Source organism: Muntiacus reevesi, chromosome 3 (assembly GCF_963930625.1).
Source record: "Muntiacus reevesi chromosome 3, mMunRee1.1, whole genome shotgun sequence".
Classification (NCBI taxonomy): Eukaryota; Metazoa; Chordata; class Mammalia; order Artiodactyla; family Cervidae; genus Muntiacus; species Muntiacus reevesi.
The window spans coordinates 138,245,480-138,272,042 of NC_089251.1; the positions used below are offsets into that span (position 1 = coordinate 138,245,480).

At 39.6% G+C, this 26,563-nt stretch overlaps 2 protein-coding genes across 16 annotated transcripts in view; one reads left to right on the plus strand and one right to left on the minus strand.

The window, feature by feature from the left end:
* KANSL1L (KAT8 regulatory NSL complex subunit 1 like) overlaps window positions 1–7,396 on the plus strand; it is a 122,502-nt gene extending 115,106 nt beyond the window's left edge. For 9 of the 10 annotated variants that reach the window (XM_065930662.1, XM_065930656.1, XM_065930661.1 and 6 more), the window contains 5 exons: window positions 715–839; window positions 2,269–2,323; window positions 3,486–3,598; window positions 4,549–4,717; window positions 5,788–7,396. In XM_065930662.1, the coding sequence (XP_065786734.1) occupies window positions 715–839; window positions 2,269–2,323; window positions 3,486–3,598; window positions 4,549–4,717; window positions 5,788–6,018 (693 nt within the window). In that variant the 3' untranslated portion in view covers window positions 6,019–7,396. The remainder of the gene's footprint in view (window positions 1–714; window positions 840–2,268; window positions 2,324–3,485; window positions 3,599–4,548; window positions 4,718–5,787) is intronic. The other variant, XM_065930665.1, reaches the window with a different exon arrangement.
* On the minus strand, window positions 27–26,229 carry RPE (ribulose-5-phosphate-3-epimerase). Of its 6 annotated transcripts, none has more exons than XM_065930669.1 (7): window positions 25,821–25,914; window positions 25,136–25,166; window positions 16,594–16,673; window positions 11,705–11,844; window positions 11,198–11,332; window positions 10,620–10,706; window positions 6,648–9,233 (listed from the first exon to the last, which is right to left on the minus strand). In XM_065930669.1, exons 4-7 carry the CDS (start codon window positions 11,840–11,842, stop codon window positions 9,111–9,113), a joined length of 483 nt encoding a protein of 160 aa, XP_065786741.1. In that variant the 5' UTR covers window positions 11,843–11,844; window positions 16,594–16,673; window positions 25,136–25,166; window positions 25,821–25,914; the 3' UTR covers window positions 6,648–9,110. The 6 variants fall into 6 exon arrangements, with proteins under 6 accessions (XP_065786743.1, XP_065786741.1, XP_065786742.1 ...); XM_065930670.1 differs by having other exon boundaries at window positions 25,832–25,847; XM_065930671.1 differs by lacking the exons at window positions 6,648–9,233; window positions 25,136–25,166 and adding an exon at window positions 27–3,515 and having other exon boundaries at window positions 10,626–10,706; window positions 25,821–26,229.
* Between the last annotated feature and the right edge of the window lie 334 nt (window positions 26,230–26,563).

Consider the following 26,563-nt stretch of genomic DNA (forward strand, 5'->3'; position numbering starts at 1 on the left):
TCATACATCTGGTGGAGGGCCTGGGGGGTGGGGGACCTAAACAGGATATTTTGTTAACAGCTTCATTTACTAGCACATAATTAGCATATTTAGAATTATCTTACTAAGAAGCAATATATTGATTAAATTTTATTAGGGAGCTAATTGTTCATTAATTCTTGATTATGGTTTTTTGTGTGTGTGTTAAAAACTCATGATGCTAAATAAGAATCCAGCACTTGTGTTATTCTTACATTGTTTTGTGTTTTGTTATCTAGTCGGGAGTAGAGGTCAAAACGTAGGAGGATTTATAATAACAGCATGACGCTCGGGGCTCAGGAACACATAAATGAAGACTGTAAAAATAATCTTTATTAAATGGCTCACCAAACATTTTACTTCATAGTTCTTCCTTATAAAAACAAGTTGGTTAAAAGACTTCCCTGTCATTTAGGGTACTTTATAGTACCCTTTTCTGCTAAAAGTTTTGTATCTTAAGGCATTCATATTTTTAATGGTTTTAAAAACAGACTTGAATGTATGCACACACAAATGTACTGTTTCATAGAAGTTATGTATACTTATTTTTCCTAACATCTTATGGTCAGATTTTATAACAACATATTCCTAAAACTTAAGAGGCACTCAGTGTTTTCTTTGTGTAAACACTCATAAAAGGAGCATCATCATCCGTAACCAGAGCTGTTGTCCACCTCCTGTAACCCTGTCTCACAGAGCACGGCGCGGCGGAGACTGCGAAGCGAGAGCTCTTATGACATAGACAACATTGTGATCCCCATGTCGCTAGTGGCCCCAGCTAAACTAGAGAGGCTCCAATACAAGGAAATACTTACGCCAAGGTACGCACACTGACAGCCTTCCATTTTCCTTTCTTGATAACTTTCAGTGAAGTTAAAGATATTATTTACCGTAACGAAGATGCTGCTTTCCGCCTTTCCCCCATTTATGTGGTTACATGGAGGGAAGACAGGGAAACCCTTACATTACTCATGGTGAAAACAATGCCACAGAGTAGCACAGCCTTATTTCTCAGGTTGTATTAAGGGAAATTCTTAAGATTTACTTACGTTAGTATTTTGAGTATTTTTTCATTCAACATTTAGTCTTCTATTATGTACATGGCACTAAAAAGTACTTTAGGGATGTAAATAATTCCACTAACAATAAAATGGAGATTTGCAGAGTTCAAAGCAAGCAACTACCTTTGCAAAAGGTATTCACACTGTAAGAGGACAACTCCTGTGACAACAAAAGATTCTACTGTATCGTCAGGTCCGCAGTACACATGTCAGAGAGCAAGAAGCGTGGGAAGACCTGGGAGTCTATTAGGAAAAGGGGGTGGGACAGAAGGAGAAAGTGTGTGTTCACACAGGGAGACCATAACACAGGCACAGGAGCAATTATGCAAGGCTAAGCCAGAGACTGAGGTTTTGCTTAGGGTGATAAATGAAATGAAGGCTCAAAAATAAGTTGGAACCAGGTTGTGGATGTCCTCGAATGCCATACACAGATCTGTTTCCTGCTGGCAGCCAACTTAGTCAAATTTTTTAGCAATGATGAAAGCACTTTAAAGATTATAAATCTGGCACCAAGAAGTAGATATAGAAAAGGATGGAAACAAGACAGCTGATGACAACTACAGTTATTCCTACTCATCTCTAGCCTAGCTAATTTCTTTTATCTGTAACTGCTTTGAGGCAGAGAACTCCTAATACTCTAGGAAGTATTACGAGAATTCCTACAGAGAATCTGTTGATACAGAGCATATTAAGTAAAACAACACTCTATGGTTACAGTGTTCTATAGCAAGTGTCTTTCCAGCTTACAGTGGTAGGCTGGAGCTCGCTGGTTGACCTGGTTGTTTAACATACAAGTCCTGTGATGTGAGGCCATGATCTTTCTTCACACAAAGAAACTGGCAAATGCTACAAATCACAGCTTTTTTTCCTTTTTATTTTCTAAACCAGTTTATCAGCATACCACTAACTTACTTCAAAATTAGTACATTCTTAGGTGGAAAATGCAACTATGTAGAAGAGACTGTTTATTGTAAGGCCCAAAGTAAAGCCTCATCTTTTTCTTGTTCCTCTTCTTATGATACAAATATTTTGTCTCTTAAAAAATGAAGTACTAAAATACTACAGCCAGTTGAATTATGGAAATCCCAAAGAAAGAAAACAGTTCTATATTGGTTGTGCTTACAGAATAAAATTGCTACAGTTATATAGATTAACAAAATCTATTTGAAATCGGTTCTATCTTCAACAGCTGGAGGATGGTTGTTCTTCAGCCTTTGGATGAATATGATATAGGTGAAGAAGAGGTAAGCTGCCTTTCACTTATGGAATAATTGCACTTAATATATTATCAAGTCTGCTTAATATCTTTTCCATGTGCTTCATTTGATATTTGAGGAACTAAATTGGAACTATAAGCCCTCTAAAATACAGCTTTTTTTATTTTCAAAACTTATGAAAAGTTCCTCACTAAAGGTATTAATTTGATTAGGAAAGTGTTTTGTACAAATTTGCCTACAAAGACAACATGCATAAATAATAAACAAAAACAAAAATAAAACACACCATTTCTATATATGAATTGTTGAAATACTGAACTTATATGAATATCTGTATTCACTTCCACTATTTGTCATATATTTATTCATGAGATTTAGTCTTGTATGGGAGTCTAGGGCAGTTCTCAATCAAATACTGAGTTCTGTAGTAAAATACTCATAGGAAGTAGAATAGCCTCACATTGTTTTCAGATCAGGCTGTGTCACCAAATGAATTATGAAAACTTGTTTTTTTTCCCCAGAGTTTTGGAACCACAGGAAAGGGATTATGGACCTGCATAGATAAAACTTACATTAAGACAAGAAAAATTATAGAGAAAAATACTATATAGCCAAACTAATTCCAAAGTGACAATCTGAAGAGGCAGTATTATATAAAAGACATTGTTTCTATTGTTCTATGCCAACTGATTTCATTTTTCAGCTACCAAAATTTACTTTTTAATGCTTTTCCCTCTTTTAATGCACCCTAGTTCAGAATGATCCTAGCCAGAAACACAACCAAAGCTTTAGAAATCCATTAAACTAATTCTCATATGTCAGTTTTACTTTCTTTGATATTATGTTCCATGAACAGTATACTCCATAAGAAGCAATCAATACAAAGGTCTGAATGAATAAAGCATTAAGGGTATTTTATGTAAATACAAAAAAAGCATTGTGAACCTATGTGTATTCAAGGTACCTATTAAGTATTCTAGGTAAGTCTTCAAACATGACCCAATGGTGAAAAAGTTTCAAACTCCCTCTTTTTAGGAATCTAAATCTCCTCTCATAACATTTGTTCTCATGACTTAGACTGCATTTATTGTTGTTTTCTTTCTGTTGTTCTCTTGATGAGGGACTGTGACACCTGTTCTCATTTCAAAATGTTTCTGACAAAAGCAAAACTTTTCATTTCTAACTCCAGATAGAAAATCTCTCTGATGAAGTCTTCTCCCTAAGACACAAAAAGTATGAAGAGAAGGAGCAAGCCAGATGGTCACTGTGGGAACAGAGCAAGTGGCACAGAAGAAACAGCAGGCAAGTGTTGAACCATATTCAGGCTCCTCACATGATGCGAAGAGTTTTGTCTTACTCCACCCTACTTCTCAGGCTAATTGTCAGCATCAGTAACAGACTTAACTGAGCAAATAATGTGAAAATCCTCCATAAAAAGGTCATTTCAGTGTACTATAATGGCGGACCTAACACTAGCGATTAGAATCTGAGTAATCTGTAATACAAGTACTTCAAAAATATTTTTCTTAAAAATAAATGAACCCAAAAAAGACCCTTAAAAACCTATCTAGGGTAAAAAGCAAATAGCCTGAAATACTTTGAACATGACTTTGAAGGAAGGGGGAATAAATCCTAAAAACAGTCAATGTATTTGAGAAAAACCCTGGTATTTTATATTTAATTGGACTATTTTTTTATAATAGTCAAAACTCAAAACACAAGATCATGTTGAAACCTAGTAGTCACTGTAGTGTGGGGTCTCTCATTTATTTCAGACTTTTAAAACACATTTCTCTGTTTAAGTCAAGATATTCAGATTTGTTGTAGATCCTTATTCTAAGAGTTATCCTAACATACCTGAGATTCTATTCTCAACTTTCTCTACATTACAGAGATAGTTTTCCAGAAGTACAGAGGAAAACGTGAATCGAGTTCTTCATGGATGACATTAATCATAGATACTCTGGGAACTCGGACTGTAAGAGTCAAGTTAACTATCTTTTCCTGTTTTCTGGAAAACAAACAAAAAATACCGCTAAACAAAATTACTGATATAATTTGGCAAAAGATTTCCTGAAGTACCATTTAAATAAAAGCCTTTGAGATGTGAGGATAACATGGGGAAGATTAGCAGATGAATTTTTAAAAACCTTTTGGGCAGAACTGTTTATAAAGAAAAGTTACCAAGTTAAATGGACTTATGAACTACACTTTAGGTTGTTTATAAAATGTTTTCTTGATTTTCTTGCTAGAGCTTACACTAAAAATGTTGAAGGACAGGACCTACTTTTGAAAGACTACCCTTATGATTTCAGCGGTGGGCAGCACTGCGCAGAGGGGAGCCCTGCTGAGCCTCCTTCAGAGAGCCAGGCTCCCAGCGCACATGGCTCACCTTCACTGAGTCAGAGTCAAGAGGCCAAGGTGAGAGTATTCTGTGTAACCGTTAAACTTCCTTAATCGACTTTGAAAAACTTGTTTATAGAATTGCTTGCTGCTGACTAAGGATTCATCATTATGTAACACTTTCAGTGCACCAGTCCAGTACAGAATGCTGGGTGTAGGAACCAGAGGATCCATATTCCAGCATTCAAATTCCATCACTAACTACAGATACTTCCCCCTTTTATGTAACACAACGTGTATGTGTGTGCTCAGTCGAATCTGACTCTTAGCGACCCCATGGACTATCGTCTCACCAGGCTGCTCTGTCCATGAAATTCTCCAGGCGAGAATACTGGAGTGGGTTGCCATTCCCTTCTCCAAGGGATCTTCCTACCCAGGGATTGAACCTGTGTCTCCTGCGTTGCAGGCAGATTCTTTACTGCTTGAGTCATCAGGGAAGCCCTTTTAAGTAACATGCCAAAACCTAATTCCACCTAGTCACTTATGTGTTAGAAAAAGGGAATTCTACCAAAGTTTCATTACAGACCTAACTGGATTAAATAGAATGTCACCTGGCACATAGAAAGGTTATTTCTCTTCCTCTTACAAAAGATTTTGTCTCCCCATCTGTCCAGTTTTAACCTCAACAGGAGTGCTTTCTACACTGCATCTGTAAAGTTCTTGCAATGTTTTTCATAAGTAGATATTAGAAAAGAATAACATCTAGAATCAAGAGAGTAGAGATAATAGAAATTAAGAGGCAAGTCATAGAAAGCTCAGAGAGAGAAAAGTTAATAGGTGTCTGTAATAATGATGGAATGAAAATGGAGATACTGAAGTAGATGACCCCAACATGCACCTGGGCTTAAAACGAAGCCCAGTGCTCCCTAACAGCAGCATTTCCCTCTTCTTGGAAGAGGCAAGGTGAAAAACAATTCCAAAAGGCCCCTATTCAATAAGCCTCGGTTATGCCCCACTTCACGTTGCTAGATACTGAGGAACAGATAAGAATTTGTACTGAACAATGGTTATTACAAAAGTGACATCTACAGATTATCTGAGATATGAACTTAAACAAATTAGCTGAAACTGAAAATGTTTTCTTTCAGTCTTTATGGTGGGAACGACGGGCTTTTCCGCTGAAGGATGAAGACATAGAAGCCTTATTATGCCAAGATGAAAAAAATGATCAGGTTGAAAGATCAAGCCCAGCTCTCCACGGCGAAGTCTTCTGCACCAGTGCACCAGAGAATGGCCACCATCCAAAAAGGCAGGCAGACGGAATGGAAGAGTACAAAACCCTTGGTCTAGGACTTACTCATGTAAAAAAAAATAGGTGACAGGGCACAAGCGAAGAGAACGGTGTAGCTGACTGGGGGAAACAGGAGAGAAGAGCCAGCCTGCTCTCCAGCCCCTCCAGGGCGCAGTTCCAGAGTGTGGGCACAGAGTGCACGTTAACCTTTCATGCCGTTTATGAAACAGGCAAGTTAGTTTCATTTTCCTTCCTGAAGCCACAAGTAAGGAGCTTTTCATTGACCAACAAGTGCTAGTCATTTGTGTTTGATGCAAATCACAAGTACCAGGAAATTAACTGCTGTAATTTGCTGTCAAATCACATTACTGGGTAAATAATTTTTAAATAACTTACACCCACACACACACCCCTGTGTATTAAAGGACAGCTCCTTTTTTTCTATACAAATGGTTAATCTTAAATTGCCTCAGAAATATATTAAGAATATAAAAATATGTGTGTATAGAGTATACATGCATACATATACACACATCTAAGTAGTTTTAAAAAACAGTGACCACTCCACTTGAAAAATGCATGTATGAATTATCCCATGAAATATCAGCTGCACTATAAAGAAGCACAGATTTCCAATGATTTTGGACATCTAAAAACATCCCTTCCTAGTAGTCCAGACTTTTAAAAAACATATTTAATAGAAGCTATTTATGGAAATTTCTATACCAGGTAACATAATACTTTATTTGAAATCACTGATAATCTGTTGGGTTAAACACAGGTTATTTTCTATTCACTCCTAACAGAATAAGAAAAACAAAGGTGAGTTAAATATTAGTGTATTTTAAAACTATCACATCGTTTAAGATTTGAGCTTTACATATCTCATAAACACCCCACTTAAAACGAGCAGCAAGCAGGAAGCTCCCATTAGCGCATGACTGTACTTGCAGTTCACTGGGTCACTCCTCACCACTGCTCGCTCTACTCAAACAGGCGTCTACTCTCACTTGTGTCCTAGAGAGAGAATTAAAATTCTTAAAAAGGTAATACTTCAGTATTGGATACTGGAGTGTACATTAAGTAAAATCTCTTTTGACGCTATTACATTATTTTTTCCTATGTAAAAATTGAGGACAATTTATATGAATCACTTTTTCTCATGTAAAACAGGTTATTCAAGTTGTAGTACCCATATAACTGACAATCCTAGCCATCTGGCCTAATCTGGGGGATCTGACAGTAAGGTTTTGTTAGAGACTGGAAATTATACTAGTCTCTCTAAAGAAAAAATTTCCAATTCAATACTGACAAATTTTTGCTTGTAGTTTTACTGTACATTTATTTTTTAGAAAACAAAAGCCAGAACAAACCCAAGTTGTCCAGGCAAATAAACTCAAATTTTTTTTGTCATGTCTGATATTATAATCTTCTATGTAAGTTTTTTAATTAAAAAGTTATTTCTATATGCCTTGTGTTGCCTGTGTCTATTTCCATATGCCTCGTCGTCTCCTATCTGTGTGGCAAAGCCTTTCCTAAGCCAAAATAAAAACAAACAGTAAGAAATAAAATTTTACCTTGAAAACACAGAAGAAACCAAGGAAGCTCTATTCCATGCTTAAAAGTGTTAATGTTCCTATTTTCCAAACCTTCTCAAAACTCATAGTAGCCTGAAAAAGTTTAATGACACTGGTCCTATTATTTCTTGCCATGTGTATTACACAGCAAGAGTATTTACAAGAATGAAGTAGGTAATACATATCTACTGTCAAAGTGTAATTTGGGACACAATCATAGTGTATGGATTAACTCAGTACCTTGTCATATATTAGCCTATCTGGTCTTTCTTGGATTAAAAAAATATATATCCTTGGAGTCAAAAGTCATTAGTTGCAGAATATTCTTAGCCATTGGTTTTTCTAGTTTAGACTGGAAAAAAGACAATTAAGCTTCCTCTGCTTAATCCACCTCTTAAGCGCTCCATCTATTAAAAAAAAAGAGTACAGACCAGAAATCCTATGATTTCCTGGATTCTTTCCATGGTACCAGCCTGTTGATGAGTTTCAGTATCTCCATTTTTTTTTTAAATGGGGACAAACACACCTGTTTTACCATTCATAGGGCTGACTCTGTAGGTTTAGTGAGATTCTATCAACATAATTTATAATCTACAAAACATAAATTTATATAATAGTTACTTTGCCTTGGCATGTTCAATTCCACACCGTTACAATTCTAGGAATAGTGGAAGCTTTACATATATAATAATCTCTTAATCCTCAACAGAATACCACACTCTCATAATTACATTCAATGTATAAATCAGTTAATAGAAGCTCAAAGAGGTTGGCTGATTTGATTTGCTAAGATCAAACAAATAGAAGGGTCAGGATTCAACTTAATATTACTTCTAAATAGAGATCTTTTTTCTTTTTTTAACATAGAGCTAGGAAAACATTATGTCCTTAGGAATAGTGTGTATAATTAAGAAAAAGTGGAAATGGCAGGGGAGGGGGGAAATCACTGAATAATCTGTCCTAGGAAAGCTAACAAAATACCCTGATAAAACTTGTGCTCATATTTTAGAACAGACAACTTGAAAATCCCTGGGCTTCATAATATACTTTTTTTTTAATGTATCAAATATAAGGTGCAAAGTAAAAAATAAATGTTTTTGAAGCTAGGAGAGTAAGTATGCCATTCCTAGTCAGATGCAAACTTAGTTATCACACACACAGATCAAAAAGACATGAAACAGGAAAAACTGAAGAACTGTTTTGCTTTCAGAAAACAGTAAAAGAAACCAAAGAAAATTATTTTTAGAAATTCAGAAAAAAAATTTTTTTTTCATAGTAGCTTACATGCCTTCCTTGGGCATTAAGGTACTTTTCTGCTTGTAACCTTAATACAGCCATATTTTTACTCTTCATAAAAATCAAATCTCCCAGTAAAAATAGTATTTTATCATACTAATCTCTCAATTCCATCACTAAAAACATAGTTATACACACCAATTTCTAACCTCTTGGAACATTCTGCATAATGGATTTTAGTCACTGGAATGAGTAATTGCTCAGAAAAGCAGCATTGCCTCAACTGTGGTATCATTTGGTAGTCAATATTCTTGTTTTCCAGTAAAAAGGAGATCTCCTAAGCAGAAAGACTGGGCTCCTTGTTGTTTCATCGATCAAGAGAACGTTTCTGAGCAGCTTCTGAGCAAACGTTTCTTAACAGGTTGATCACAGATCTGGGGTCTTCACTCCTCATAATGGCACTGCCAGACACAATCATGTTAGCTCCTGCCTGAAAGAAGTGAACACTTCAGGTTACGCCTCAAAGGAAGATGTGGAAAAACCTAAAAGACAGCTCCCAGACTAGAGCTTCCACCCTTATAGCTGGCAGCCAGCACTTTAACTGTATAAAGGCCACTTCAAGATGAGCATACTTAAGCAGCTAGTTCAATGAAGAAAGAAGCTGAAATGTTTAAAAGAGAATGTGAAATTATTTTTAAACATGTCTAAGAAACACTGACTTTTTGGTAACCCCTAACCCTCTTCTAAATAAACTATAGTGCATCTCTGCTAATACCTAGGTAAGGTTTAATCTTTAATCTTCACCTCTATTAAAGTTTTCCCCATGTGTACCAATGCCCCCTCAGCTCCTAAAAAAACAATCAATGTTTTCATCTTTGAACTATGTAGAAGGATTTGCAGACAGTCTAACAGGACAATTACTGTTAAAATGTGAGATGATCCATAAAATACAGTGACACTACATTTAAATATCTTCTCATTTTGATGCCAGTAGAAATGGAACATATTCTTAATGTATGCTTCACTGCATTCCAGAATGGTTTTGAGGTGGCTTAAAAAAGATTTTCAAGATGTTTTTCAATATGAAATCAAAGAGTAAAACCAAGTAAAAACTTACAAAAATGAGTGCAAATTTATCTGAGATTTGACTCAGGGAGGAAAATCCAATCTGTTATATGATTCAGAGCTGAAAGAAATGAGTGCAAATTTATCTGAGATTTGACTCAGGGAGGAAAATCCAATCTGTTATATGATTCCGCTGAAACAGGAAAATTTCTCCAATGAGAGAGATACTGTTGTGCTATGATACAGTGCCCTGTTCAATAATGTTCCTCATAAAAATGAAATAAATATAGTTTTCTAGCATTACAACTTAATATGTCTCCACATAAGCAAAAACAGCATTAATGACAAAGCACAGTTCAGTAAAAATGAATTCTACAGGGGTCAAAAGATTATATGCTCACTAATTGTCCAGTGCGTCCTATACTGGTCACAGTCAAGCTTTTGATAAGTATCAAGCAGAAAAGTGTGTGGCATTTACACAAAACACTGCAAGCATACAAAAAAAAAAACCCCACAAAATAGGAAGATTGCCTATTTTGGAAAACTGTCTCAAAGGCCCTGGAGCTTCTCAATGATACTCCTCAGGCTGGCAGTCAGCACATTCCTCTTTCAAAGAATTTTTTCATCATTACTGAGATAGCCTGGACTTACTGTTTACTTTCCTAGTTTTACATTTAAACAAACAAATACTTTTCCAAGAAAGGAAGACTAGTTAGGAAGTGTAGGGGGAAGCTCTCTGGCAAACAAGACCCGTCCTGACATTACATTTGAAACCAAATCTGTCCAGGTTGCCGTCAAGAAGCAGTCTTACCTCTGCGCACTTATGGATGGTGTCAGGACCTACTCCCCCATCCACCTCAATGTCCAAAGATGGGAACTGGGTCCTCAACCAATGAACCTAGATGTACACAAGGAAATAAATGACTCCTAAGTGGACAGGTAGAGGGAAAACACACCACACACATCAATAGAAGTTATGACTAGGGAAAACTATCTTAATATACTGAAACAAACTTTTATGAAAGCAAGCTTTGTTCTGTTTGGCAAATGGCATTGAATCTGTCGTGGCTTTGCAGAAAATATAGTTCACAGAAACAAGGCAAAGATAAAACCCTCAACAGTCAACGAAAACTCCCAAGAGAGATATCTTAGGTTATAGAACAGTTTCCAATGGTTTTGGAAACAAAAACACTAACATGTGTTATCTCTTCTGATCTCCAAACCTAAATCTTTTTGGGCATCTCTCATTCCATATTCCAATGATATGTAGGCACCCCCATCTCCCCACCTTCAGAGCAAGGCACGAACATACAAGTAGCCCAATACATGCTTACTGAATGAATATACACAATAAAAAACCTTACTCCAGAACCAAATACTTCTTTTTACCTTTGGCATCATATCTTCCATGAATTTCTGCCCTCCAAACCCAGGTTCCACTGTCATAATCAAGGCCATATCTATTTGATTAGCCCATGGTGCCAAATACTCAACTGAAGTTCCTGGTTTGATAGCAAGGCCAACCTGTAACAAACAAATTTGCTACATCACATCAATAACTATTTCCATATTACATTATTGTGGCTTATCAGGCCCAGTAGGAAGCTCTATTCTTAAAGAATGAAATAGGTACATAAATTGTTCAGCTGTAATCTTTTTTTTTAAGTCAAAATGGATATCACAAGTAAATGTTTCTAAAAGGTAGCAATTTCTAGAAAACATTAGTACAATGTATTAATTTTATCTGACAAACACCTTATACTTAAAGTCTAGCTCCAAAGCTGAAGAATAGCTGCCTATGTCTGGTCTTCACCTATCATTTTGGGCCTTCCACCAAACCTTCCCAACTCTGAGAATGAATAGTATAAAACATTACCCTCACTGCTAAGCTCTTACCTTCATTCCATTCTCCCGAATGTCTTTGATCAAAGCTCCTGGGTTGTCAGTAGCCTCAAGATGAAAGGTGTATTGATTGGCTCCTGCTACAGCCATTGGTTTTACCCACTGTTCCGGCCTGGACACCATCATGTGCATGTCTGGAAAGAAAAGACATATCCCCTAAGTATTACTAAAAGGAAAACAGCTGCTCATATTATTGAAGTCAATCTGTAGTTTTTGCTATTTCAGATATGGACTCTTTTGGCATCATGATAATTGTTAAATAGAATTCATACTTCGGCACAGATAGCTTCCCTGCATCCTTAAGATAAGGTTTTGGTTAAACACATTTATCAAAAGAAATCCAACATTTTTCCACAAAAAGCCTGTGGCACTATTTATGAGAAGTAGTAACTAGAAATCAGGAAACCTAAGTTCAGGTTCAGGAAATACCATTGTAAAAAACTTAAGATTACATTCTTAGTGAGGGAGACAAATAAAGGAGTGAATACAAATAAAGTTGGTCATAAATAAAGCCAATGTTGATGGAGTCGGGGGGGGGGGGGTCCCACTGGGGAAAGAGGATGAGGTCAGAGAAACACTGGATAAAACTACAGAACTCTGCAGACCATCAGGTTTTATTTTGAATGACACAGATCAAATACTGCAGTACTTAGATCTGACTTTGAAGATCAAGGCAAGTGCTCGCTTCGGCAGCACATATACTAAAATCGAAGATCAAGGCAATAAAACTAGTGACTGCAGATGGTGAGCAGTGGTGGGGATTCCGGATATTTTCTAAAGGCAGGGCCAACAGGAGCTGCTGTGGCTCAGATGTGCAGAGTGAGACAAAGGTCAGATGGTGCAAGGATGTGGGCCTAAGGAGCTAGAACGGAAGTGTCACCAACTAAGAGGGGGACCACTGCAAAAGGAGGAACAGACTCAGAGGAAAGAACATGTCAACCAGAAGCAGCCTGCCAAAGGTCCTTAAATCTAAAGCTCAAATCATATGAAAATGTTTGGGAAGAAATGAGTGTGGCCTTCTTAAACATCTCAACTTAAAATATAGTATTAATAGCATTTCACAGGAAAGAGAGGGCAGCTTAAAAGAAGTGAAAGTAAGAAATGATGCAGGAAAGAAGAGAACAGTGAACACTCCTGTGCCAGACAGATAGTAATGAGGAGAGTTTTGAGCTTTTTATTTTGTAACAGAGCTTTTTATTTTGTAACAGAGAGCACATTTCTGATCCAGCAAAGCTACGTTAAAGAAAAAAAAAAAAATCTAATATTCCCGAACTCAGTAGCAAAGATTTATAAAATGCAACAAGGCTTTGAAAAACATCAGGAAAACGGAGTATAGAGCCTGATTAACGAAGTCAAGACTAACATTTATATTTCTAAACTAATAAAAGTAACAAAAGTAGAACATATTTTAATAGGCAAAACTTTGTTTTTAGAAGATAAACTCAATTTGGTGTTTTTTCCTTCATATCATAAACAAGAAAAATTCAATCTGGTTTACAAGATCAAGTCTACTCATTCCTGAGTCACCAGACTAGACAGCTAAGTCATCCCTACTCAATTTCCAGCGTGCAGTTACCACCAGCAACCGTCACTGGCCAATCTCTGGTGTTCGGGGAATCAATGGCTCAGCGACTCTGCCTGCAATTACAACAAAGGTCTCAAATGTTCTACTGTCAGGCTCCTTCTGCACTCTTAAAAATTCCTGAAGACTCCCCCACCCCAATGCTGATGATGTGGGCTGTATTTATCAATATTTAATGTATTAGAAAGGCAAACTAAAAAAAAACTTGTAGTGTCTACTCGTGTGCGCTAAGTCACTTCAGTTGTGTCTGACTCTGTGACTCCATGGACCGCAGCCTGTCAGGCTTTTCAGTCCATGGGATTCTCCAGGCAAGAATACTGGAGTGGGTTGCCATGTCCTTCTCCAGATGATCTTCCTTGAGTCAGGGATTGAAGCTGGGCTCCCGCATTGCAGACAGATTCTTTACCAAGTGAAACATGAGGGAAGCCTTAGTGTCTACTTAGTCAGTCATTAAAAATAATGACAATAAATATAAATCCATTACATGTTAAGGTAAGAGTCGCATTATTTTACAGTTTTGTGAGTACGTAGTGCCTGACTTAAGAGAATACATCTGTATTCTCACATCCGCTCTGCATTCAATCTGTTGTTTTATAGCAGGGGAAAAAAAGGCACAGAAAAGGAGGCATCCCTATACACATAGCCTTTTCACTCAAGTTTGGATATTGTACCATTTATACCCCAAAACTCAACAAGCAGTATGAAAGATCACTGGCAATGTGGGATCTGTAAACCCTGCCAGTGACCCTTCCACACTTTGTTAATGCTGAAACTCGTTAGTCTCTTTTTGAATGGCTCTTTTAAGTACTACTGGTTCACTGAGTTACACAGATCTTCCAAACAGTGACACATTTCTTCATATACTATCCAAAAACCACGTGTCAATGTGTCACTACAGATATGATCAAAAAAGCTATAAGTATTGGGAAGCTGTCAAGCTCAAAGCAACAAATATAAGTTTTCCAAAATTCCAATTTTCACTTACAAACTCTAACTTTTGTAAGTGGCAACGAAAACCGATGCGCTGCTTTCTTTGAAGTGACAGGTCCACTGAGTTAATTTTAAAGACAGTATCAGGAAAATACCTAAGTCTGATAACCACAGTTCATTGTCAGTTATTCTTTTAATGGAAACGGTGTTTGTGAAAGAATGAGCACTTGCAGTTTACAGCTTGAGACAATTAAATGAGTGCTTTTCCTCAAAGAAACAATCATCCTCCAGGATTCAACACAAGGGCTTTGTACATATTACCTTCCCACTTCGTCACACAAAATACTAAAGAGACGTGTGCTCAAGGATCAAGATTTACTAAACCCATCACATGTTCTAACTTATCAAGGATACTTACTATGAAGGCATGCGTGGTGTGTAAGAACATCACGACGACCTATAGTAACCTGTTCAGTGTTACCTGTTCAGTAAAATAGCCTTACTTCTGGCTAGGGCATCAGTAGACTCATTCACCACTGCTTCTGCACCATCAGTACAAATACGTTACAAATCGAACTACAAATAGTTTTGACATCACAAACCATCCGAAAAGGATTCCCACAGGTCCTCAGACCATACTTGAAGACCGCTGATTTAGATAAGAGCAAAAATGACTTTTCCCTACCACTTTACTTCTTAAGACAGTAAATTCTACTCAATATTGGGACTGAATTGTTAAAAGCTTTAGCAGTTATACATACAACTTGTGATCTAACTCCTAAGATATATAATGCACCAATTAACCAACAACCAGTATCCAAGAATTAAACAAACGACATAGAATATAAAAAACAAAGGTCACAAACACTAAAGCATATGAAATCCATTCATCTTTACTTGAGATTGTCTTCTTGTAAGATTGATTAGCAAGTTTATCAGCAAACAACAAACTAAAAACAGGAATGAAAAAATAGATTGTGGGGGGGTAGGGGTGGCAGCTGAGCTGGTAAGAGAAGGGGCACAGACAGGAGGGGAGTCAAACAGCAGTGAGAAGTAACAGTTGGGAGATCAACTAAAAGGGAAAAAGACAAATATATACATATTTTAAATCCACACAAAGCCAGAGTGGAGGATTCTGTGGCCATTGTACAATGCTCAAGAGGGCAAAGACACTATTTCATCCAACTCCAATAGCTGTAAGGATAAATTTACCCTGGAAAATTCAGCTTCCAAAACGTTAATTTAAAAAAAAAAAAGTTCAGGTTATCAGAGGATTATACTCCATTATTTGGAAATTTCAAAACAGTGAACATGTTGGTGGAACACTGTTTCCCTCCTGTCACATGAATTGATAAAGTCAGTGCCTTCAAAGTGGAGCAGGCCTACAGAGGCTGGAACAGCCTCCTGCAGTGTCAGCGGTGTTCCACAACTGCACTGGGACAGGACTCACACTGGCTGCTGAGAACTTGCAATGCAGTTTATGCCACTAAGAAACAATTGTTAATTTTAGCTGATTTAGTAGCTACATGAGGCTAGTGGCTACCACACTGAACAGCACAGCTGGAGCCCTGCATAAAACTGGTCCACAACAGGTCAATAAAAAAATATGTTTTACTAAAACTAAGTAATGAATTACAAAACACACATTATTTATAAAAACTAACCAAATGTCTTCTGTGTACCAGAGATCTGGCAAGACAGGCTCTGCTAACTTAGCTTAAATCATCAGCAGCAGTGACAAGGATATGTGGACTGAATCTACGTTCCACAGGAGTAACTTCTAGGTCACTCTGTGACCTTAAAAAAACCTTAATTCACATTATCCTACAACACTGAAGTGAAGCATACAGACCTGTAGAAAGCTCCAATTTCCATGAATCAACTTCTCGTCTAGACAATAAATCAACCGATTCCTAAGTTCATTTAACAATCACATTGAGCCTCAGCTGTGTGTCGATGCTAAGCTCTGGGAAAACCACAGCAAACCAAGTGAATGAAATCCTGCCCTAAGGAGTTTAGAGTCTGATAAAAGCAATCGCAGATTGAAAGAAATTCTAAGAAATTCAAAGAAAATCAGCAAGGTAGAAAGGTTAATTTAGAACAGGGCTCTCTGAAGAAACAACAACGAAGGATCTGAAGCGGGAAGATGAAGCAGCAATGACCAAGGGAACAGTTTTTTAGGCAAAGAGACTAGCCAAAGTGCCCCGGCCCCGAGGCGGGCAAGTTCGGCTTCTGACAGGAGGCCAGTGAAGTCCCAGCACAGGGAGAAGGGAAAAGCGTGCTGTGAAACTGGAGGCTGAGAAATCAACCAGCTACTTCCCCTTTACTTGAGCAAGATACTCAGCTTCAGATGGCGTAAACACCCACTTACCAAAGAAAGGGTCCTGGCCTAGCTGCTTTCGGAGGCTTTCTACCACAGGGTGACCAAAGGTGATGTTGGGAACAAAATGCCTACAAGACAAACAAAATCTTGCTCTGAAAATGTTTTCAATTCAGTCTGTATTTTTCTCAAAATGTATCCTGATAGACAAAGAGGAGATTATCTGTGACTGTAATATTTTTTGATTTAATATTTAACATCAGGATCAGTATTAAACACTAAAAATACCTGTAGAATTTCAGTTTCACAGAGCAGTAACTCCTTGATATTCCAGTAAGTCATAATGTCACATAATTTACCAATTTAACGCTGTAATTCAAAATCCCTGTAATTCAAAATCCCTGACAGGAAGAAATGAAGGATGACAAAATCAAAGCCCCAAAAGTTATATGACTTGCCCAAGTCACATACTAGTTAGGAAGTTCAAGACTCTGATATGGGTTTCTCAAATCTTAAGCCTATCACAGGTCACCTGTGGCTATCTCTAATCCACCTCTATCACAGGGCACAAAATGACAAGTTTATTTAAGCTTCCTTAAAGATTATCAATAAAGAAACCTAATGTATATTAATAACCACCACTGACTGAAGGTTTGTAACATACCAGATATTGTACCTTATTTTATTTCATCTTCACAAGCCCTCTGAAGTAGATGCCGTTATTATCTCCATTTAAGGAGCACAGGATAGATAACTTCCTCAAGTCACCCAGTTAATACATTCGCTGGGGCAGGATTCAAATTAAAGCTTTCTGATATCAGATCCAAGATAGTTAACCAATATCCTACTCCAGGTCTCTTGCTGTATCACGAGCTCACTTCAACATTTAGGCTGGGTGCTTCAGAGTACTATATTTTATTTAAAAAAAATATGAGTTTCTCTGCTCACACAGAAAAGTTTACAATCTCACTGATACTAAGAGATGGCTAATGACTCACCACAATTCATGACTGACTGCCACAGTATAGCTGTTGGCAGGAAGGCAGCTTGGCCAAGGACCACATTTCCCTACTCCCTTTAAAACCAGGGGGCCACGTGACTAGTTCTCACAAATGGGCTGTGAAATGTGAACACAAGTGATGTCTGTCACTGCAGAGCCCAGAAGGTTGAAAATATTCCTGTTCTGTTCTCATTTTACCCTTCTGCCAGGAAAGAGGCCCTTAAGGTAGAGTCAGGGGATGGAAGGGGACTCTGACGTCCCTGAATTTCTGCGTGGAAGGACATTCACACCAAACTACTACATGAAGGAAAAATAAACTTTATAACATTAAGCCACTGAAATCTAGGCTTTCTTTTGTTAAAGTAGTAGGCATTACCCTGAATGAGGCCTATAGAGAAAAACTAAAGTATGCAATATTAGGTAATTGTTCCAGAGGCAAGTAGAACAGCATTTTTTTAAAAAAGGATAGATCATGGGGTTCATGTCCATGGAATTCTTCAGGCAAAAATACTGGAGTGGGTTGCCATTTCCTTCTCCAGGGGACCTTTTCAACCCAGGGATCAAACCCAGGTTTCCCACGTTACAGGCAGATTCTTTACCATCTGAGCCACCAGGGAAGCCCCAGATCATGGAATTACAGAACTAATGGAATGTGTAAAGATGGGGAAAGAAACGAAGCAAAGGTAGAGAAAACTAAGTTAAGGTCAAAGAAAGGGAGATGGTGTTGCCCACCTTGGCTACTATGAATAAAATACGAGGCAGGACTGTGCCACGTTAAATAATACAGAATGCCAGGCTCACAGTTTGAACTTTAATCCTCATCAAGTGAGGTTTTAAAAGAGAAAAGTCAAAATCGCTCAGTCATGTCTGACTCTTCGCAACCCCATGTTCTATACGGTCCATGGAATTCTCCAGGCTAGAATACTGGAGTGGGTAGCCTTTCCCTTCTCCAGGGGATCTTCCCAAGTCAGGGATCAAACCCAGGTCTCCCGCATTGCAGGTAGATTCTCTACCAGCTGAGTCATCAGAGAAGCAATGGAAAATTAAGATGGAAACAATACAGTATTAGCACAATCGACTGAGCAGTAAATTGGAAGAAGCAAGGCAAGAGGGGTTGGTTAAATGGCAGTAAATAGTAAAAACGGAAACAAGGATAGCAATTGACGGGATTTTTCTGATAAGATGCAGCGGGGTGGTGGTGGGGTGGGAAGTGTTATCAAAGAGAAGAAACCATGGGGCTTCCCAGGTGGTGCTAGTGGTGAAGAACCTGCCTGCCAACGCAGGAGACGTAAGAGACACAGGTTCGCTCCATGGGTCGGGAAGATCCCCTGGAGGAGGGCATGGCAACCCACTCCAGTATTCTTGCCTGGAGAATCCCATGGACAGAGGAGCCTGGCGGGCTACAGTCCATGGGGTCACAAAGAGGCAGACACGACTGAAGCGACTTAGCAGCCAGCGCCAAGGTCCTGAGCTTAGATGACAAGCAGGCAGAATGCAGGTTAATAAAAAATTATACAGGACAACCACCATTCTAAACAATTTGAACATATTAACTCATTAAAATCACACCAACAATTTGGTGGGACAGGTACCATTGTTATCTGTATTTTTATAGATGAGAAAGAGGCTCAAGCTCACACAACCAGTAAGTGCAGGAGGCAGTCAACCTAGCTCCAAAGTTCAGGCTCTTATCTGCCAGGCCTGTCTGCCCCTTCACTGACAATTAATAACTAACTGAAAAAAGATTCCAAGGGAGGAGAGTCTTGAGAGCAAGCAGTTGGTGGTGGGGTGGCTGGGTTGGCAGATAGCATGGAGGACTGAAATAGGGCAGAAGGAGACAGGGGACAAACGAAGAAGATCTGGCCTGGCTAGTGGTGGCCTGTGAGACTGTGCGCCCAGTACTGGAAATTTCTGCAAGTTTTTCAAAAGTCAGAAATCTAGTACTACTGTGAAACCTCCCTGGCTTTTAAATTGTCCTGACTAACTTAGGACCCCTTCACGGATTTACAGCCTTGTCACGGAGAAGGGGCTTGTGACCTCAATAAAGCTGAGTCATGCAGTGCAGGGCCACCAAGATGGACGTGATAAAACGTGGTCCACTGGAGGAGGAAAGGGCAAACTGCTCCAGTATTCTTGCCTAGAGAGCCCGTAAACAGTATACGAAAAGGCACAAAGATATGACACTGAAAGATGAGTCCCCCAGGTCAGTAGGTGTCCAATATGCCACGGGAGCAGAGCGGAGAAACAGCTCCACGCAGGACGAGGAGGCTGGGCCAAAGTGGAAATGACGCTCACCAGTGGATGTACATGGTGGGGAAAGTAAAGTCCAAAGCTATAAAGAACAATATAGCACGGGAACCTGGAATGTTAGGTCCATGAATCCAGGTAAATTGGATACGGTCAAACAGGAAATGTAAGAGTCAACACTGACATCTTAGCGAACTAGAATGGACTGGAATGGGCGAATTTAATTCAGATGACCATCGTATCTACTACTGAGGACAAGAATCCATTGAAAGAAATGGAGTAGGCCTCACAGTCAACAAAAGAGTCTAAAATGCAGTACTTGGGTGCAATCTCAAAACAACAAGAATGATCCTGAGAATTACTCAATATCACAGTAATCCAACTCTATGCTCCAACCACTAAAGCCAAAGAAGCTGAAGTTGAATGGCTCTATGAAAACCTCCAAGACCTTCTAGAACTAACACCAAAATAAAAGATGTCCTTTTCATCATAGATGATTGCAATGCAAGTTTGGCTTGCCTGTTAATGAAGCAGGGAATGAACAAATGAATGACAAAATGAAGCAGGGAAAAAGCTAACAGAGACACTCTGTCAAGAACACACTGGTCATGTCAAACACCCTCTTCCAACAACAGGAGATGACTCTACACATGGACATCACCAGATGGTCAGTACCAAAATTAGACTGATTATACTCTTTGCAGCCAAAGATGGAAAAGTTCTACATAGTCAGCAAAGTCTAGACCTGGAGCTGAATGTGGCTCAGTTCATGAGCTCCTTACTGCAACATTCAGGCTTAAATTGAAAAAAGTAGAGAAAGGCACTAGGCCATTCAGATTTGACCTAAATCAAACTACTCATGATTGATTATGCAGTGGAGGCAATGAATAAATTCAAGGGTAACATCTGGGTAGAGTACCTGAAAAGTCATGGACAGAAGTTCATAACACTGTGTAGGAGGAAGTAACCAAAACCATCCCCAAGAAAAAGAAATACAAGAAGGCAAAACGGTTGTCTGAGGAGGTTTTACAAACAGCTGAGAAGAGAAGTGAAAGGCAAGGAAAAAATGGAAAGATATACCCAACTGAATGCAGAGTTTCAAAGAAAAGCAGAGATAAGAAGGCCTTCTTAAATGAACAATGCAAAATAGAGGAAAACAACAAAATGGGAAAGAACAGAGATCTCTTCAAGAAAACTGGAGATATCAAAGGAATATTTCATGCAAGGATGAGCATGATAAAGGACAGAAATGGTAAGGACCTAACAAAAGCAGAAGAGATTAAGAAGAGGTGGCAAGGATGCATACAAGAACTATACAAAAGAGGTCTTAAGCACCAGGATAACCATGATGGTGGGGTCACTCACCTAGAGCCAGACATCCTGGAGTGTGAAGTGGTCCTTAGGAAGCATTACTATGAAAAAACTAGTGGAGGTGATGGAATTCCAGTTGAACTATCTAAAATTGTAAAAGATGATGCTGTTAAAGTGCTGCACTCAGCATGCCAGCAAATTTGGAAAACTCAGCAGTAGACACAGGACTGGAGAAGGTCAGTTTTCATTCCAATCCCAAAGAAAGGCAATGCCAAAGAGTGCTCAAACTACCACACAATTGCACTCATTTCACATGCTAGCAAGGTAATGCTCAGCATCCTTCAAGCTAGGCTTCAGCAATATGTGAACTGAGAACTTCCAGACATACATGCTGGATTTAGAAAAGGCAGAGGAACCAGAGATCAAATTGCCAGCATCCACTAGATCATAGAAAAAGCAAGTGAATCTCAGAAAAACATCTATTTCTGCTTCATTGACTATGCCAAAGCCTTTGACTGTGTGAATCACAACAAACTGTGGAAAATTCAAGAGATAGAAATACCAGACCATCTTATCTACCTCCTAAGAAACCTGTATGCAGGTGAAGAAGCAACAGTTAGACCAGACATGGAACAATGAAATGGTTCAAAATTGGGAAAGGAGTACGGCAAGGCCATATACTGTCACCCTATTTACTTAACTTATATGCAGAATACATCATGCGAAATGGTGAGCTGGATGAATCAAAAGCTGGATCAAGATATCCAGGAGAAATATTAACAACCTCAGACATGCAGATGATACTACTTTGATGGCAGAAAGGGAAAAGGACCTAAAAAGCCTCTTGATGAGGGTGAAAGAGGAAAGTGAAAAACCTGGCTTAAAACTTAACATTCTAAAAACTAGTATCATGGCATCTGGCCTCATCACTTCATGGCAAAGAGAAGGGGAAAAAGTGGAAACAGAGACAAACTCTTATTTTCCTGGGCTCCATATTCACTGTAGATGGTGACTGCAGCCATGAAATTAAAAAATTAAGACACTTGCTCCTTGGAGGGCTTCCCAGGCGGTGCAGTGGTAAAGAATCTGCCTGCAATACAGGAGACCCGTGTTCCAGCCCTGGGTGGGGAAGATCCCTTGGAGAAGAGAATGGCAACCCACTCCAGTATTCCTGCCTGGAGAATTTCATGGACAGAGGAGCCTGGCAGGCTATAGTCCACTGGGTCGCAAAGAGTTGGACATGACTGAGTGACTAACACTACTACTGCTCCTTGGAAGGAAAGCTATGACAAACCTAGACAGCATATTAAAAAGCAGAGACATTACTTTGCTGAAAAAGGTCCATGTAGTCAAAGGCATGGTTTTCAAGTACTCATGTACGGATGTGAGAGTTGGACCATAAAGAAGGCTTAGCACCAAAGAACTGATGCTTTTGAATGGTGGTGCTTAGAAGACTCTTGAGAGGCCCTTGGACAACTAGATCAAACTAGTCAATCCTAAAGGAAATCAAACCTGAATATTCATTAGAAGGACTGATGCTGAAGCTCCAATACTTTGGTCATCTGATGAGAAGAGGCAACTCACAGGAAAACACCCTGATGCTGGGAAAGACAACGCAGGAGGAAAAGGGGGCGACAGAGGATGAGATGGTTGGATGGCGTCACCAACTCAACCAACAAGACCAAAGTCTAGGAGACAGTGAAGGACAGGGAAACCTGGCATGCTGCCGTTCATGGGGTAACAAAGAGCTGGACATAACTTAGCAACTAGACAACAACTAATTTAGAAATTGCCTATTTGCTCTGTTCCTACACTTAAAGACCAATACATTTCCAGTCACTTCCTGTCAAGACACATTTACGTTTATATGCTCTCCAATTTTCTTTTCCAGAAAAATCCACCTGTCCTTTACTTCAAATATTCAACCACACTAGTGCTCCACCCGCCAGTGTTTCCAAAACTTGTTCCTGACTTTCTAAGTCCTTCAGTTTAATCAGAAGACACAGTGGGGACTTCAGGGAAATAGAGAGGACCAGAAAACCAGTGCATTGAGCTCGATGTACTCTTGGGAGATTTTTAAGGGGCAAGGAAAAGGAAAAGGATGGAGGCAGAACCTGGAGGGAGTCCGCAGCCCCTCTTTCATACCCTGAGCCTAAGCGGCACTGCAGTTTAGCCAGGCTCTGCCTCTTCTGATGGGACACTGGGGAAGAGGCTGAAACTCCCCAACTGGTTTCCTATTGCAAAAGGGGAATGAAAGTAACTCAAAATTGTGATGCTTAACAGGGGAAGGTTTTTAAAATAGTGTATGCAAAATTTGCTTATTTTCAAACCAAGATGTTTCTCAGCAAAAGGGGAAAGGAGTCAGTGAAAAACAAATACATTTACTTAACAAGCTCGAGGACTGCCATAGGCCTGGGAGCGGCAAGAGATTTCTTAGAAGATACCTCTATTATGATAAAGCCATTCATCCAACCAATTATAACTAGGCCCGCCAAAGTGCTTTTCCTACAGGGAACAGAGGTGAGCTCTGCTTCCAGGGAGTTTACCGTGCAGCAGGAGATATCAAATAAACAACAAAAATATAAATTAGCTGTCTCTCAGAGACAGACAATATCTTAATCATTCTCTATAAGCCGAGTACCCAGAGAAGACAGTTTCTGAGACAAAACAAACCGTTACCTGCTTGCAATCCTGGTTCCACCATTTCCTAGCTACAAGGGAACTTAATCTCTCTTTATATTAGACTCTGCACTGTCAACCCTGGTGTTGATAACAGCAGCAGGTTCATGGGGCTGCATGAGATAATTCACAAGAAGTATTAGAACAGGGGATATATGTGTACCTATGGCTAATTCCATGTTGAGGTTTGACAGAAAACAACAAAATTCTGTAAAGCAATTATCCTTCAATAAAAAAATAAAAATGAAAAAAAAAACTCTAAAAAAAAGTATCAGAACAGAAACAATCGAATGTTCTTTATGAGCTCTGTATTTATTATTAACTATTGTTATCATTGATATTCTGATTGGTAAACTGGGACAGATTGTTTTCTCCATTCATTCACTTAAACAGGCTCAGATTATACTCATACGTGCTAAGTCACTTCAGTTGTGTCCAACTCTTTGCGACCCTATGGACCGCAGCCTGCCAGGCTCCTTTGTCCATGAGATTTTCTAGGCAAGAATACTGGAGTGGGTTGCCATTTCCTCCTCCAGGGGATCTTTCCAACCCAAGGATCGAACCCGTGTCTCCTGTGTCTCCTGCATTAGCAGACACTAGTTCTTTACCACTAGCGCCACCTGGGAAGTCTGTTCTATCCTGAGACTCCTAAGCGGCCCAGAATTTTGTCTCATTCTATATCTCAGACACAAAAATGTAGCTATCCATCTGTGAGTACATACTCCAGTAACAGTACCTTTTGGAAGGTCAGGGCTTTCAAGCAAGAGTGTCAAAAAACAAAGTACATAAGTAGAATTACATGTGATAGCAAACTAAAAATCTAGGTTTTGGAAGAAGTAATATTTTGGAGACGGAAATGGCAATCCACTCCAGTGTTCGTGCCTGGGAAATCCCATTGACAGAAGAGAACGTTAAGGTCAAGATTTTGCCATTAAACAGTTAGGCACAGTGTTGAAGTAACTGAATGAAATGGAAAAGAGAAACAGCAGATCTAACCAGACCAAAGACGAAGAATCTTTCATGAGTGACACCGAAAAGGGAAATGACTGGTAATTTTTGTAAAAAACACGAATTTGCAGATTTGCATGAGGGTACACAGAGATTTTACCTATTTGCAATAAATTTACTCTTCTACCCCAAACCATGGTTAATGGCTGTTTGGATGACGGCAGTTATCAGTGCAGTGTGGCAAATGCCAAGTTGCAACTCTGTCACAACGTATGTAACCCTGAGGGAGTATTAACTGTTTTCTCTAGCTTTGTTCCTCATTTTATAACCAACTTATGAAACTAGCATCAATCTGATTTCAAACATATTGATTACGGGCTATAACTACAGTGCTTAAAAATTACTTACAAAAAACTGACCTCCCTGAAGAGCAGGGTGCCTGAAGAGAAAATAGATAGGAAAATCAAAATTCGAACAATGAGACAACAATTATCATCAATTATAAAAAATTTACCATGCGCCAGGCATTGTAAACTACCTGTATCAGTTCATTTCATCTTCCAAAGATGCCTGGGCGGTAGAGTGTTATTACTCCCACTTTTCACAGAATGAAACTGAAGCTCAACGAGGTTAAATGGCTTGTCCCAAGTAACCTAGCAAGTGGCAGAACTCGGGCGTTCTCACTCCAGGTGCAAAGCTCGTCATTGTTATACAAGTCTGTCTCCCCAGCAGTGCCACTAACTAGCTATATGAGCTTGGGCAAGTCATGCCTATCCCCTTGGGCCTCAGTTTCTCCAACTGAAAATGAGAGACAGGTCCTAGAGATTTAAGGTCGCTTCCGGGTGCTAAGTGCTAGAAGAATACACGTTACGTGAGGGGGAGGGGAGGAGATGAGGACTAGGACACGGTCGCAGCCCAGGTCCCCTCCAAGCGGAGCCTCCTGGGTTTCCACCTCAGGCGCCTTCCTCAGTACCTCGTTCAGAGTGAGGGGCTTCGCGGCACTGGGACGCCGTGCACCTAACAGGTACTCAGTCAAGGGGACCCTATCCCGCCCCCACGCGACAACCCAGGCCCGAACCCCGCGGAGAGTTACCCGTCCATTACATCCAGGTGCAGATAATCGGCCCCAGAGTCCAGCATCCGGAGGCACTCGGCCCCTAAACTAGCCAGGTCACTGTTGAGGATGGATGGGCCAATCTTGCAACCAGACGCCATGGTGCTAATGCTCCAAAGCAAGTTACTGCACTAGAGCCCGGCTCGATGAAGGCGTCGTGCCCAGATTGGCCGAGCAGGTTTGGTCCCGCCTCTTCTCCGTAGATCTTTCCGGATTCCGCCGGAAGTAGCTGCCCTGAGGGGGAAGTCCCGCCTCCCCTAGAGGGAAGGACTGCCGCCCTAAGGCTTAGGGGCGGGGCCTCGCAATGAGGCACCTTACTCCTTCCTCCGACCTCAGTTTTTAAAACAGGGCTTTCAAAAAACAAAATCTAAAAGGCAGGTCTGTCAGGTCTCCCAGTCTTCTGAGGAGTTTCTTAATCTTTTTTAGTTAAGTTCTTTTATCTTTTTCAGATTCTTTTGTATAGTAGTTAATGATCTTAAGGGAACCAAAGAATGCGGAGGCAAACACTGTTATCAGGCATAGGTAGAAGTAACATTCCTAAAGATACAGTGAAAGTGAAAGTCACACAGTCGCGTCCGATTCTTTGCGACCCCATGGACTGTCCATGGAATTCTCCAGGCCAGAATACTGGAGTGGGTAGTCGGTCCCTTCTCAAGGGGATCTTCACAACCCAGGGATCGAACCCAGGTCTCCTGCTTGGCGGGCAGATTCTTTACCACTGA